The 13,306-nt window shown below is 36.5% G+C and overlaps 1 protein-coding gene across 3 annotated transcripts in view; it reads right to left on the bottom strand.

The window, feature by feature from the left end:
• The window catches only part of CEP192 (centrosomal protein 192), a 56,061-nt gene that overhangs the window by 21,195 nt on the left and 21,560 nt on the right, over positions 1-13,306 (bottom strand). For all 3 annotated transcript variants that reach the window (XM_064432855.1, XM_064432860.1, XM_064432866.1), the window contains exons 20-31: positions 11,633-11,863; positions 10,406-10,531; positions 9,281-9,415; positions 9,026-9,089; positions 8,218-8,357; positions 7,990-8,082; positions 7,045-7,160; positions 5,408-5,584; positions 3,534-3,624; positions 2,650-2,826; positions 1,865-2,125; positions 1,543-1,652 (exon numbers count right to left, since the gene is read on the bottom strand). In XM_064432855.1, the coding sequence (XP_064288925.1) occupies positions 1,543-1,652; positions 1,865-2,125; positions 2,650-2,826; positions 3,534-3,624; positions 5,408-5,584; positions 7,045-7,160; positions 7,990-8,082; positions 8,218-8,357; positions 9,026-9,089; positions 9,281-9,415; positions 10,406-10,531; positions 11,633-11,863 (1,721 nt within the window). The remainder of the gene's footprint in view (positions 1-1,542; positions 1,653-1,864; positions 2,126-2,649; positions 2,827-3,533; positions 3,625-5,407; positions 5,585-7,044; positions 7,161-7,989; positions 8,083-8,217; positions 8,358-9,025; positions 9,090-9,280; positions 9,416-10,405; positions 10,532-11,632; positions 11,864-13,306) is intronic.

Here is a 13,306-nt window from a genome sequence, read left to right on the forward strand (position 1 = left end):
CTGGGAAAAATGGGAAGCAACAGGTCAGGAAGAGGAAATCTGACCCTCAGATAAGGTCAGGGCCATGGAGGAGGAAAGAATACCTGAGTACTACTAACTGTGAGGTCTAAGCTACTTACTGGGCTGCTGACAATATACAATTTTGGAGTAAGGAACTTGGGGCACAAGCTGGCAGATGAGGCAGAGTACTCATTTCACATTCCTGTCCCTGAGTCCCAAATCATGCTCTCATTCTAGTGCACAATTACAGAATGGGGTTGGACTGGCTTACAGAACTCAGTCATTGCAAGACATACACATTTCTTTCAAGTTATCAAGGGAGATTTCAGAAAAACTCCCACCAAGAAACAACCAGCCAGACCACTACTTTCAAGAACAATATGCCAGCCTGCTGACTAATAAAATCAACAAGTCATTTTGCATACATAACATCCAGAATCTGAATTTTAAAAGTTTCCAATAATACCTATGTAGATGTATTCAGCTTCTAGATGGGTTTTCTGTTGATCTGTAGACCAAAACTGCTCCCTAACTACTTCATCCCTTTAAGGAGGATTTGAAGATAGTGAACATTGTTTCACACAAAACAATTCATGCAAAAAACCAGGAACAAGCATCTTCTAAGATATCTAAAATAAGCCAGTTTCCTATCAAAGACAGGAACTCAGCTATTCCATGAGCTTTTTATTCAAAGTCATGCAGTTAAATTCAGCTGTGTTTAACACTTCATTTGGATAAGAATATATACAATGACTTTCACACATTGTCAGGCAATGACATTTAAAAGCAATAATGAAATAATGCTGTTTTGAAGTTTTGCACTGAATTATGATTATCAGCACCTCAGTGCTCTACCTAGTCTTAACATTCTGCACTACACTATACCCCATGGACAGCACAAGTCACAAGTGCCACTTATGTCACTGAAGGCAGAATATGCCATTTCTGCGTGTTTGAGTTATACAAACTGAAATGCAGAATAACACCACCACTACTTAAGATCAGCAAGATATTTTGAACAAGTTTCCTTAGTGTGTCATGAGCATATGTGGACGTTATTTTTCTTATATACACATCTACTCAAACACATTCTTTGTCAACAGAATTCAGTAAATCAAGACATGAACTTTGTTTGAAACTTAATACTCCTGGATTTCAGTACTATTCTTTTCATGAGCCTTTTCTTTAAAAATTAAAGTTACATACACATTAGAAAGAGATCCCAAGGCAGAACACAGATCTCTTTCAATACAAAAAAGAAAACATTTCCCCAAAACTCAATACACTTGAACTTAAGTAAGTTAAAATAGAATAAATCCTTAACTAGGATTCTAGCTACAGGATGTAAGCAAAGCCACAATGACACACTTCCATCAACAACTTACACATGCAAGGCTTAATGGATCTCTACATATCATCATCTTTTAAGCTTGTTTTTGCTCTTTTTGGAAACATATTAAAACCATACTTGTGGCAGCACATAACCCTAGCTTTAACTTCTTATTAAACCTCTGTCTGTTATAACAGCAAAGCACATCTTACCTGCGATACTGCTGCCTAGAAACTTCATCTCCCCAAAAAAGACACAGCGTCGATACCAACATGCTTGGATGAAAGTTCTCTTCCATTGGATTCCATGTTACAGTAATCACCTGATAAAATAAATAAGACAACACACTGAGGAAAAAACCTTTATTGTTAGTATTAATGTTTGGACTATGAGTTAACAGATTACTACAATACAAATGAAACAGGACGTAACAAAAAATAGGTGAGATTTTAATAAAGAACTAGTCAGACATTTTCACTGATGACATTTAATTTAAATTCATCAAATTTGCTCAGAACAAAGCACTGTACTTACTTCATGTCTTCCTTCTCTTAGTACAAACTTCTCTGGAGACACTGTCATAACCTCAGGATCCATCACTGTTTTTGCCTGCAGGTTTCCCAAGCACAGCACTTTAACGTAGGCGGCCCGGGAACCTGCGTTTCTCACATGGAAGGAAGCTTTCTGTAATCTTGCAGACAACGACCCTTCCAGTGTAATCATGAAGCTATCTGACAATTTTTTAACATTTTCTAAAATTATATTGCTTGTTCCTCCATATCCAGACAATGGTATCTGGGGGAGAAAAAAACCCACCACAAAACAAAAATAAGTACTTCAAATGGAAAAGGCTTCTTAGTAAAACACATTTATGTACAACTATGGTAAACGATATAGAGTTACAGAAAAACAAATGAAAATGTTAAAAATGTGAACAGAAAAGCCTTTGCAAGAAATAGAAAAGCCTAAATTTACTCAATCATTTTCAAGTTCTACTTCCAAGTTTGTTTAAGACCTACCTATAGAACAAGACAAGTCCAGATTTTTTAACACTTCTAGAGTTAAAATCTTAGGCTACTTTTAATATAGTACATAAAATATTTCATCATTCCCAAAGTAAAGAATTACATTCAAAACTGATACTAATGTTCAAAGCATAACATTTAGTGCCCATATGACTTTACCAAGCATACAGATATCGATAATATGTATCTTGAATTTTCAGGTTTTTGACAGAAACATCTATTTGGTACTAGATTCTCAATAATTACCAAAAAAAGCACATTTAAAATTTTTAGAAGTTATGTTGTGACTCTTACAGTAAACTTAATTCCTGGCATTGATCGAATCCCCAGCTGTTTGATTTCCAGCTTTGCAAAGCAGCAAGTTACTCGAGTGGGTGTAAACATCAGGTAGATGTTAGTATCTTCTTTGGGACGCATTTTGAGTTCCCAATTACTGGTTAAGCGTTGTTCTGATCCAAATATACTTTGCAGCTATAAAAAAGAAGACATCAGAACTGAGTGACTATAATAGGAAAAAAAACATAGCAGTAAAATTTACTATGCTTGGAAGGAAGAATTAACTTCTTTGAAGTCCACATTAACTTCTTTGACAATGCCATATTTAAAGGTGCAATGCTTAATATACAATGAAAAAGATGAAGTCCAAGATACTTTATATTCCCATAATGAACACTTTGATGCCTCTTAGTTTAGACAGACTTTTCTGTCCTCAATCCCCAACCTGTCAAGGCTGAACTTTACCAGCTGTACATTAACTCTCTGTCAGTAAAAGATTTTAGACTGAAAAAATCGGAACATTTGAGGGAAAAAGGGAATATAAGTCAATGCAGGTTACATAACAAAAAGACCCATTAGCCATGGTAATTCCTAAAGGCTAATTCCAGTTTTTCTTTCCTCATCTAGACTCCCTCCTGCAGAAAGGGCCACTGATGGATCACTGCACCAAGTACTGACTCTGCTGTGAAACAGCAGCTTAGAGAGCTGTAAGCTGAGCTCCAGTTTGCTGCAGCGCTCCTATTTCAGGATAGGATACCAGTGTAGCTAAGTTCTGCTCCCACATTCACCTTGGCAGTCTCAACACAAATACACAGCTAACACTTCAGGGCAAAAGCATTTTCATTATAAACATAGCCTGGTAACTGTCATAAACACTAAAGAGAAATTTTAATGGCAGGCACCTGAAAAGAGTCTTGATCCTGGCCTCTTATCAACAATCTTAAATGCTGGGTCACAGATGGAGAGTCATTTCTTAGAATTAACTTCTTCTGTCTGAAAAATACATTTTGTTAGATTTTACAGCAAATACAAATTAACTGCATATATTAATTCATGGAAACAATGGAAATGGGACAGTCAATTTTGAAGTAATTTATTGGGAAAAAAATCACCTCTTGGAGGAATAGAATATGTTAAATGGAAAGTTATTTCTGTATTATCAAACTTACACACCCTACACTGTTATACACCACAACACACAAATACTCATAGAAAAACAATCCCCAACTATACATATATATTTTTTTTTAATAGTTTTTCTGAAGTTCAAGTACTGTACTCAACAGCCTAAACTTTCAAAGAAACCAGCAATTGTATCAATACAAAAACTCCGTAAAAATCCCCACTTCAGGACACAGTTATGATGAAATTATCCAGAGAGACTTAGTTATGCAGAAACAAAGTCTTGTGAGTAGTCTGGCCCAGATTCACAGGAACAGTTCTAAAGAACTACATTCAGGATATTTTTTCCTTCTCATGTACTTCTCAAGGCAATAGCAACACAGAAAGTTACGGTCACTTAACAGAATCAGGTTGACTGAAATATTTTTTTTCTGTGTGATACATTCTAGCATTGACCAGGCTTCTGGTACTCAGAGCTCTCCTCAGCAGAGATAGGAAACACCTCCAGCAAGAGCAAGTGCCTTTGTCATTTCAACAAATCAAAAAACATTGACAGAGGATCTTGACAAGCCCTAAAACTGCTACAATGCAAAGGAATAGATCATGCAGATAGAATTAAAGAGGAGGACAGAGAGAGCAAAACCTCTCTCTATCAACACTGGCACTTTTGTACTCTGTTGAAACAAAACTACAGAAATAATTTCAGCTTCCTAAAACCAAGGGTTTCTCAACACTGTTTTACAGAAGGAACAGAAAACAAAAAGATAGCAGCATGCAGGAAAGAAGCAGTAATTCCCAAACACCAAATAACCACAACTCCTGTTAGAAGCACACTACAATTTAAACCAGAAAAACAGAAATGCAGCTATTAGAAACAGTTCTTGGATACAAGCATTGATTGATTTTAAATCACCAGGAACATCATTAGAATCAAAAAGTTCAGTAGCAACCAACAGTGGATTAGTCCTTCAAGTGACAATTAATACAAGTTCAGAGATCTGCAAAACTTGCAGACTTTACATATAAAAGAAGCAAAGAATATCCTAACAATTTTGAACAGTTTCACTAAAACAGAATACTGAACCTGTAAAATTGAAACTAAAAAAGTGTGGACAAGAAGTAGTCTGAAGGATAAAATAATTCATAATTAGGGGCAAAACAGATTCTCCACACTAGAAGTTTTAACCCTGAAACACATTCAAATCAATTAAAGGATGCTCAACAGTTTATGCTATTCAGATGGTCAAATTACATTACACAGACTGGATTCTGTTCATTGTAATGGATGAAATCAAGCATAACTAATCTCTAGCAAGAGACAGGTATCAAGAACCAGCAGAATTTTTCTATCAACTTAATTAAAAAATACTTTTCTCCTAATTTCTACTTACATGACACACTAAACTTACAGAACCAGATACTCTAATAATAACTAAAGAGTCCTCGAGAAAACACAAAGCTCAAACAAGATCAGTTTGTTTTCAAAACTTTCTCACACAAGAAAAATATTTGCAATATACTGCTTCTTTCACTTGAGGCACAGAACAAACTACTGCCAATGATCAATGTGAATGGGAAATTTTACTTCAAATAAGTGCAACATAAAATACTTAACATGATATTCTATATGAGCAGCTGTCCAACTTATACTTACACTGATGATCCAAGTGATACTGCTCCCCAGGCAATGAACTGCTTGTTGGAGAGGATGGGTGGAATGTCTGAGTACCCAGCAGCTGTAGTCACAGGTATGTTTTTCCCAGATTCTACCTCACCTTCTATCATCACTTCAAACTGAGGCCCAGATGGCAGCACGAGGATTTTCAAGGTACTTTGAAAATAAATCCATAAATTTAAATCCCAGAATAGAACAAGATTAGCCGATGAAATCAAAACATAACTGAAAAAGTATTACAGATAGGCATTTTTAAAACTACCTTCTTAAGGCAAAAATACAAATACTTCTTTTTATTTTATGACAAAGGCCAGCTTTACGTAAAGCCCTACATTTAAATCCTTTGGGCTGTAGGTACATATGCAGAGAAATATTTCAGAGACTACAGTTCAAAGTATTTTTCATTCATACTAATTTCTAACTACTTTGACAGACTAATTTAGAAAGAAACGAAGTCCAGCTGTAGATTAAAGAGATGCCTTTTGAATCCCATGAGAAACTTCATTGAATTTTTACAGGTGTGAGATATCCAGGAGCACCAAGGAAGGAAATCTAGCTTTTAAATAATAGACTGAATCATTTGTTATAGCAGAGAGAGACTTCAAGTCAAGAAAATGAACTCAAGAACCTCCATTCTAGCTGTCAGCGCATCCCTCTGACGCTTGCTGACAAAGCCCTGAATCCCATCAGCAGGGAACATGGACCCTGGTTACTGCCTCCGTTTATTGTCTTTTGGCAGCACTGTGAGGTAGATTACAAAGTTTCCAATCCTCCTGAGTACCTCAAGCCTGTAAAAATTCAACCTACCCCATAGGATCATACTGTCACTAGCACAGAATTTCACTGTTTAATTTAAATGCACTGGGGAGGCCTGGTTAAGCTAGCCAGTGAAGCTGAACATATTTTGAAGATACTCCTTTGTCCATTCTTGCAGAAACTGGAAATCATGTAGCAAGAGAGGAAAAGCTGCTCTGGAGAAACGAGTCAGACCCCTGTCATTGCCAAAAACTCTACATGACATCTTGTCACTTGAACCAATCAAGTTTGTTTTGCAGAATGAAGTTCAACAGGTGCTAATGAGCAAAACTATGAATGCGTCATCCACCTGCAAAAGGAACTTGTACATTAGTGTTGTACAGAAGAAACTTTTATCTGATTACAGCAGACAAATGAATACTTAGGATCTTGATCTGTTCTTGACATTTTTCACACGTAAAACAGAAATAACATTTTCCTTGCCTCAGCAGAGAGAGAAAGAGGGAAGCAGCTGAAGGGACTGCTGAAGGTAAGTATTTTGAAGCTTTGTTGTACTTTAGAAATAACTACCATATAAAGGGCCTCACAGATTCACTCCATTTATTTACAATAAACAACTCTTAGAATATTTCTTGATGGGAAATATTATCTATTCATTCTGCTATACACACCTGAAGAGGCACATATTCTATAGAAATGGTGAACCTTAACAAAAATCCTTTTGTAATGGATGAGAACTCTCATGAAAACAACTGAAGACAAAGACTTTCATATGGGTGAAACTTTTGATTTGTTCATTTACCTTAAGGTCAAAAGTAGTTCAGTTTAACACATGCAACACAGAATCAGTTATATATTACCTTTCCGTAGTTCTTGTGCTTTTTGGAAAAAACTGGACAGTCACTACTTGTTCTTCTCCAGGAAAAAGGAAAAGGTCCTCAGGTTTAACAGCAAAGGAACTGTCTTGATCTGATGTCTGAAAGCAGGCAAGGGCAAAAGGGAGGGTTAGTTACCTACTTTAAGGGATTAAACACTTCTACTATATGTATACATACATTTGCATACATACAATACAATTTGGTTGTGCACCTGTGGTACATGCAATTCACACAATTTCAATACATCGGGAGTCTTTGATGCTTTAGCAATTAGCACCCAGTATTATCACTTAATGTGACATTTGTGATAGGGGTCACAGATCCTATTTCCATGGCCTCTGATCTTAGAAATGACAGGCTGACTAATCTCTTTTTGTAAAATGGAACCAACTGCTCCTTCTGTTGAATTTGAAATGCAAGTTTCAAATATGGTTAGTTATATTCCAGTCTGGAACCATACTTTCTATGCATTCTCAAAAAGGTCAAGTAAAGACACTGCATATCTGAAAAGAACTCACTTTGATTTGGCAAGATGTACGCTAAACCCTAATGCAGTTTTGTTAGAAAATACAGATGTTTCCCAATGCTAATATTCATCTTTGCCTTAAGCAGGCTTTACCAGCTAACTAACACCTGCTGTGCAGCACAGGCCTCACTACTTTTACATGTAACAAATATTTTAGTTAAAATTTAGTAAAAATCATAAAGGTATGTTTGTTATAACAATTAAAACTGAAGCTGAGCAAAAGAACACCCATACACTTTTTCCAAAAAAGTAAGGTAATCTCTTTGACATCTTCCATTCCCTATATGTAAACTTGCAAAGCTTTTATCAAAGCTGAGCTGAAGTCTCAAGGCTCACCTCTAGCTTCAGTACAATATGAACAGCACAAAAATCATGATTTCAAAAGGGAAAAGCCAACCTACCTTAACTTTCAAATGTACACTAATGTTTCCAGCATTTACCAATGGCAGCTGCTGCTTGACTGTCGAACCCACACTAGTAGACAGATGTATTTTCTACAAAAATAAAGTATATATTTGTATGTATATATATATATATATATACACACATAATAAAACCAAACATTACAAAAGCAGGACGCTAGGAAAGGCAAACTGTTCTTGAAATACAGTTTGTAAATACCCACAAACCTCTAAGTCCTTTGGAATATGTATCCTTGCTGTTCCAGCTCTTGCTCTGAGAAAAATACTTTTAATTACAGTGCTAGGTCCTGGACTATCCACTTCCACATCCACTCTTGCCAGGAAATCCTCTGTTGGACCCAAGGAATCTAGGAACAATTTCATGAGTAGCAAAAGTAAGCAAGTCTGCCAACAGCAAAGGCCATTCCTATGGATGCATGTCTCACTTCAGCTACTCTTCAATATTAACACATTCATGGGGTGATAAGAGCTCTCCCATTACTCCTGCAACAGTTTTTTTCCTCTTTTAAATAAAGTCTCACAGGACCATTTTGTCATGTGTGACCTTTTTACCTTTTTGTCATGTGTGACTGAAATTGTCACTAATGCAAATAAAAAACCCATCTTATCACACCAGCCAAACTAGTTGGTGTACATATTATTTTCTATTCAGCAAGTCAGAACAACTCAGAGGTTTCTTCAAATTTACTACCTATTTTGCAATTAATGTAACGTTTTCTTAAGTGATGGTTTAATTCCCTCATTAACAAGAGTTAACACAAATTCCAGGCATCTTGCAGTACAAACTTTGTACAGCTTCATACTTAAGTAAAAATGTCTCTGGTGATATATAAAGGATTAAGACATAAAGACATTCTGCCTCCTACAGTTACTAAAAACTAATATGACACCTGAAACATTAGCACACACAAACAAAACATGGTTTCAAGTTTGCAGCCTGTTCCTGCAATTCTAACACATATATACATTAAAAGTCAAATCTGTTTCAGCTGAAATGAAAATCAAGTTACTTTACCTGAAGAAGAAATTTGTTTCTTAGGTGCATGGAACAGAACCCAAACTGTTAAAGCTTCAGGATCCTGAAAAATAAATTGGTTGACTCACCTTATGGAAGGGAGAAAATTATTGAGAGGAGAAAACAAAACACCCACAAAACCTAAACATGCAAAAGGTGTGCTGCCCAAAAATCATTACTGTGAACTGGAATATTCAGCACAGTCATTTCAGACAGCAAGTATAAAGAAGAATCGACCAACTGCAAACTACTCACCTGCCCATCACAGCTTGCATGGATCACATGATTTACAACTGATGGAGCTGCTGTCTGAGAAGCTGCATCCATTTGTTCATTAGAAGTATTAACAGGTTCCTTGGAAAAGGTGAAGCACCTCCAGGCTACTGCATTCTGTCAAAAAAAAAAAGTATTACAAGTATTAAATCTCTTATTGTCAGCAACAGCAATGCTGACAAAGCTGAGAAATGCAAGACAAGTTTTGAATGATCCAAGTAGTTTGGAAAAAAAAAAATCAAAAATTAGGCTGTGGTTTTGGTAAGTACATGATAGTCCAGCAAACCCTCTAAAACCAGTAGGAAATCCTTTTGCAGCAAAAAGGGACAAGCAGAGTCTGGTTAGCTTAAGCCTTCAAGAAGTTTGGCTGTTGAAGACCAAACATCACTAGTCCCCAAGACAACCTGATCCACCTTAACCTAAGGCCAGTCCTTTCTTCTTCCCCTGCATAAGGAAACAAGGCCAGCTAACCCCATAGCACAAATCAGCAACCAGCCCAGCCTAGGCAAAACATGAAAACTGCATTGCCAGAGATGCAGAGGACCACACTGTAACCTCTCAGACAGGCTATTATGTAGTGGGAGACAAAGCAGATACAGAGAAAAGTCCTGCTCTTGCTCCTGCAGAGGAAGAGGTAATATGTTAAACTTGCTAGCAGCAAGCTTGGCTGCTTGTTTCAACAGTCAGCTGTTCAATTTGAACAGTGGAATATGTCTTCAGTTACTCCAAGAGGGAAGCTTCCAGCTTCCTCAGCTTCTCAAAGGGAAGGCTTAGGCAACACAACCCTTTTCCTATCTGCTGCCCTGTGCTATCAAAGCAAGCAACAGAGGCAGAATCCCATGGCTAAGCTACAGAAAGTCCACAACAGACATGAAACAAAACACCACACACCTATCCCAAAAGCATTTTTGTTGGTACCATTACAACTGAATCAAATTACCACCCAGCAAACACTATTTATTTCCTGACTAACAAAAGAAGACTTCTTGGGAAGTCTTACTTTGAGTGTCCAAGATATATTTCTTAATGATATGTAACAAAGTGTTTGGATATTAAAATTCAGTATCACAAGATGTTAACTCACACACAGAAGTTTACTGTACTTACTGCGTTAATAATAAGTCTAATTGGCATAAAAGCATGGGTTTTGTTGATGAGTTTTAAGGGAAGAGCCTTCAAACTGCCAAAAGGCAAATCACCAAAATCCAGGCAATCTCCTTTTCCTGATTCCACCTGGTTTTAAAACAAAGCAGAACTTAGAAGAAAAGAAAACCTTCCAAACACACTACCCTACAACAACAGTACCAGGAAAGAAAGGATGTTACTCACTTATTCCACCCTCTTAACCCCATATCCACATATAATAGAAACCTCCTACCAGGGGTAGGAGGTTTGTAAGAATCATGTTTTCTTTGATATTAGGAGGGGTTACAGCCAATTGGCTATCTCTCATGCATTTTACCTCAATCAGTTAAGCCAATCTTAGTGCAATGTTTATCTACCAAAATGCAGCATACAATCAAGTTATTTTGGATAATTCAAATTAAAAGTAAGTTTAAACCGTGATTATTGCTAGCAAACACATAATTAGCCCAAAGCAACTTAAAAGATCGTCATAAATGGAAAAAAAAATGTCAGCTGTGGCTGATGACTGAAAATGTTACCAACTGTGTTACAGACTACCAGGTAATTTGTTCAGGCACCTCCAGAAGTATCATGAAGCCTTTTTATGCCTGTCCATACTCTTAAATCTAAAACTATATGAAGCCAGATTTAATTATTAATGCCACACACTCTCCTTCTTGGTTGCTCTTCATGATAAGACATAAGACAAAAGCACTTTACACACGCAGTTTTAATTTTTAATTAGTCCAAAATAATAAAATATTCTCTACAATCATAAACAAGCTAGAGGTAGTGAGAAACCAAGACAAAGCCTACTTGATGTAAAAAATGAAGAAATCCTTACAATTGGAAATAAATGCTTTTTGTTACATTAAATGCCCAATCCAACACAGCAGATACCTAGTAAGCATCAGATGTTTAAGGTCTAAACAATGAAAAAGTAATGCTCAGTCTTTTAAAAATAAAAAAGTAATTTTTAATTTATTCTTTCCACACAGAATCCTTCATTTCAAGCCAGCTGCTTTTGCACAGCTGGAACTTCCCAGAGAGACAACATAGGTCTCAAAAATTGTCTTCTATTCCCACTCAAAACAGATAGAAATTCCAGGTTTCTTTGAGGAGCAACCTTGCAATCCTATTATTTTCCAGTGCCATTAAATTATTCATAAAATTGCAACAACAAAAGACCAACAATAAGCAGAAACTTACTTCTAAATTAGGATTTTCAGCCACTGCTGTCAGAACTACCCTGCTTGCCAAAGCTTCTGACTGAACGATCGTCTCGGCATCTGCAGAAACTGGCCAAGATGAAACATTGAGGATGCACTGGAAGATCCCCGAACGGGAAGGTAAGAAAAGTATTTTCAGGTCGTTGGTAGAGTAGGGTCCTACAATGGTTTTGTTCTTGAAAACCAGACATTGATATTTCATAGGATCCATCTGAAAAACAAAATACCTGTCATTTGCAAACAGGCCTTTTACCAGAAGATATTTCCTTTCCAAATACCACATTTATCTGGTACCACTGCTTAACACAGACATTTTGTATATATTTCTTCTCCATTTAATTAATACATCTTCATATCCATGGCCCATTTCCATCCTGCTCAACTGCAGGCCTTTTCTTTTAATTTAAACAGACAAGTCAGCCTGAAAATTGCTGAGGTTTCTTTCTACCATCTAGTGAAAGACTGACACTGGGAAAATTATTAAGTAAAACCCTGATTTTTGAGAGAGAGAAAACCAGTGTATCTCAAAGTTGACTGAAAAAACATTGGTTTTAATCACACTGTGCAAACAATAGCATATATTTATTAATGGAAACAACTGTAAAGCAATTTAATTTTAAAAAATCACCTCTTGATCCAACAGAATCGCTGGTTACAGGAGCTGCTCTATGAAGCTGATAGAAAATTATGCAACAAATCCTTATTCTTATATAGACACACACACATATATATACATACACACGAGCACACAGAATTATGGCCTGATATTCTTTTAAGAGGAAGCATTCTAAGAAAACAAGATCAAAACCAGAAATCATACCCCTGGAAAGACACATGCTATATCTGCTGGAAGAATATACCTGAGGGATGTGATCAGGATTTCTAAGAATTCTAAGATACAATATTTAAAGCAAATAATTGTCTGCTATTCCTCAGTAATATGGACCAAATAAAAACAGCATGAACCATATTTTAAAAAGGAAAAAAGCAACACTTCATACAATCTACAGCTGAACTGAACTGTGGACAACACTGTTTCAACAGATTAGCTAGAAAAAGAGCACTATACCCAAAACTAGTAGGAACAGAAATAACATCTAACTGAAGTTACCAGGTATCAAACTGCCAGAACCTCAGAGTATCCTATGTTTGTTCTGTTGTTATATTCCTCTCTACTAAGTGTATTCATCAACTAAAGAAATTAAACGCTTCTGATGGACCTTAAATCTAACTCATTCTCAAGTTCTCAAGATATTTTACTTCTGGAACTGTTAGTATGATAATAGAATTATAGAATACTTAATAAAATTGAAGTGCAAGACAGCCAGTGTATGGCGTACAAGCTACCCACAACCCACAGAACAACCCCTCTAGCTTGAAGTCTGCTCCAAATATTTCTCATTTTCCCTCACTCAAGATCTCCCGATTTCAATAAAAAGAGGAGCAAACTGCCAAAAATGTTTTCTCAGTAACAGTCCTCAGCATGGATGCTTTCTGGTCTAGGGCTGACTTTTCTTGCATACACAAAGGTGGGAATGAATAACCCATAAACTCAAACCTTCCACATTGCATGCACACAATATAATTCTACAGATCAATCACCTCATGTGACATTTACTTCACAAAGTCTACTTGTTGGAGGAAGTCAGGCGGC

The sequence above is a fragment of the Passer domesticus genome, chromosome 1, assembly GCF_036417665.1.
Source record: "Passer domesticus isolate bPasDom1 chromosome 1, bPasDom1.hap1, whole genome shotgun sequence".
NCBI lineage: Eukaryota > Metazoa > Chordata > Aves > Passeriformes > Passeridae > Passer > Passer domesticus.